General features: G+C 32.3%; 1 protein-coding gene across 1 annotated transcript in view; it reads right to left on the reverse strand.

Moving 5' to 3' along the window:
* Positions 1-714, reverse strand: part of LOC109544679 (amyloid protein-binding protein 2) — a gene marked incomplete at its 5' end in the record, with an annotated part of 5,197 nt that extends 4,483 nt beyond the window's left edge. Inside the window, 1 exon segment of the mRNA XM_019914997.2 lies at positions 423-714. Within this exon segment, the coding sequence (XP_019770556.1) occupies positions 423-590 (168 nt within the window).
* Positions 715-2,269: the final 1,555 nt, after the last annotated feature.

Raw genomic sequence — 2,269 nt, forward strand, 5'->3', positions numbered from 1 at the left:
GTCTTTCCAAATTTGATTGTCCTGACTAATCACCTGTTAGGCCTAATTAATTTTAGAATGTTTTAAAGTATTGCAATTGTGATGTATTTTAATGTCTGATATGATGAGGCTGTTGCCGAACTGTGGTTGTTTTTTAAATTAGTGAAATTTTTGTATCTGTTATTTTAGAAAAACTGATGATGGTGGAAAAATACACCGAAACGTATTTTGATTGATAAATAGAGACAATAAATGACTGAAAGCCAGGAATGAATTTGATTTGAAAATAAACTACAATGTGAGTACGCTTTAATTATAGTGGCAAGAAGTAGTTCTAAATGCAGCCATTTTTCATCGCCCTCTGCTTGACAGACATTTTGCTTAGACATAGAGTGCATAGAGCATAGATGCACCATCACCCAGGCCTCATGTACAATACTTACCTTTTCGTACAAATCAACTAGCACCGTAGAAGGCAGAGAAACAATATCGGCCTTTGGCCAAGATTTGTAAAAATGAGCGTATCTAATAGACTCAACTATCGAATTTAAGCACAAATTGTACAATTTAAGAGAACGGCTAATCGCGATTCTATCGTCAATATCTTCCATTACTCTGGAAAGATCACACGACCTCAAAAATTGAATATAGAGACTCGAGTCCTAGAAAAAGGCTACAATTGTTGCAGTTCACAAACACCACTTTTCTCACGTGTACTGACCAGTACTGGTTACAGACCATAGATAAAGACATGTGACTGACTAAAATATAGAGTATAGAGTACACACAGCGTTGCCATAAATAAATAGTTTATTTTTGATTGATAAATGTCCGTTAATTTTTATTTTTATATATTTTATGGAAAAAACTACATCCACGAGCAATTGTCTTCTAGGATCTTTTTTTGGATTTCAAAAGTTTATCAGTGGTAATTTTAATTATGAAAATTGGAAAAAACTGAAAATTCTCTCTGATTCACGATTTGATCAATATTTTCGATTTTCTTCATTATTTATTTCAATAGTGTACTAGATACATAACATAAGTTGCTTTCACGTAAAGTTATTACAGTTGAAAGAATTTTATTGCCTACAGTAGCGCAAACCTTAATTTTTCTTAAAGTTTGAACCTCAACAATATTATCCACCTGTTCCTTGTCTGTTATTAATTTTTTTTCTAAGTAAATTATTTGCATTAGCCAATATAAATAGTTTTATAAACAATAATTATATTGAAAGTATTTACCGTAAAAACGGTAGACCTGGCAACCTGACTCTACCGAATGACTCTGAAACTACTACATGCCGCTTGAAACGGAAATGAATTTTTGCAGCTGTCTTGTCTTGTCTATGTCAGCCTTTATCTATGGTCTCGCTCTATGGCATGTGCTCTGTGACATTTATTTAATGAATTCCATACCACCTTACAAAATTTAACAACTTTTAGAAATTTTTAAATAAAATAATTTATAATTTGAAAACGGTTGATTTCACAGCTTAAAGTGTAAATGCAAAGTCCACATTGCTAACACCCTGTACAATGTATTGATATTTTCGTTCAAAAGAACTCTTAACGGATCTGTGGTGATTGGAAAGACGTATTGTTTTGTATTATTAACTGCCTTTTTTTGCTTCTACAATGAATTTTTACATACCATGTTTTTAAGAAAAATTTTACTACAATGGCGATAATCTGCCAACGTCGCAAGTCAGAGAAAAAAACAATTTACGGTCCATATGCAGCATTTCAAGCTGCATGCCATGAGCTAATGAAAAATGGGTAGTTCTATTTAAAAAAATAATATTTTTAATGATTTAAGATATTTTTAAAATGTGCGCACTTACTGCGTCAACAACTTTTATATGAAACCATTTTTCGAAAGATCAGCACTAACGGAAATAATGGACTCTATCGCACTAAAAAACCACCCTATATATAACACACATAAATATTATGTAACTAAGTCACACGGAAGTAGGAATGGGAGAAAAACATCGATGTAATTCGTTCGGTGTTCGATATTTTTACCATCGATGTTGGAAATTTGGGACTATAGAGTAAGTAAAATATTATTATGCTTATACTTATTTTACTTTCTCTATGTTTGGGACATCGATACTGAAATGAAAACATTTGATGTTGATACTAACAGCTTTAAATTCAGGTGGGGGGGTTAAGTAAAAAAAATACAGTCTTCTGTTGTGTATGAAATTAGAAAAATTATCGTCGTTTTGTGCAAGGGTGGCGCAAGATTATGCCAAAATTTCATGTTTTCCGTCCCGTTTTTGCT

The sequence above is a fragment of the Dendroctonus ponderosae genome, unplaced genomic scaffold (assembly GCF_020466585.1).
Source record: "Dendroctonus ponderosae isolate FM_Combo_2020 unplaced genomic scaffold, Dpon_F_20191213v2 Dpon_F_20191213_2, whole genome shotgun sequence".
NCBI lineage: Eukaryota > Metazoa > Arthropoda > Insecta > Coleoptera > Curculionidae > Dendroctonus > Dendroctonus ponderosae.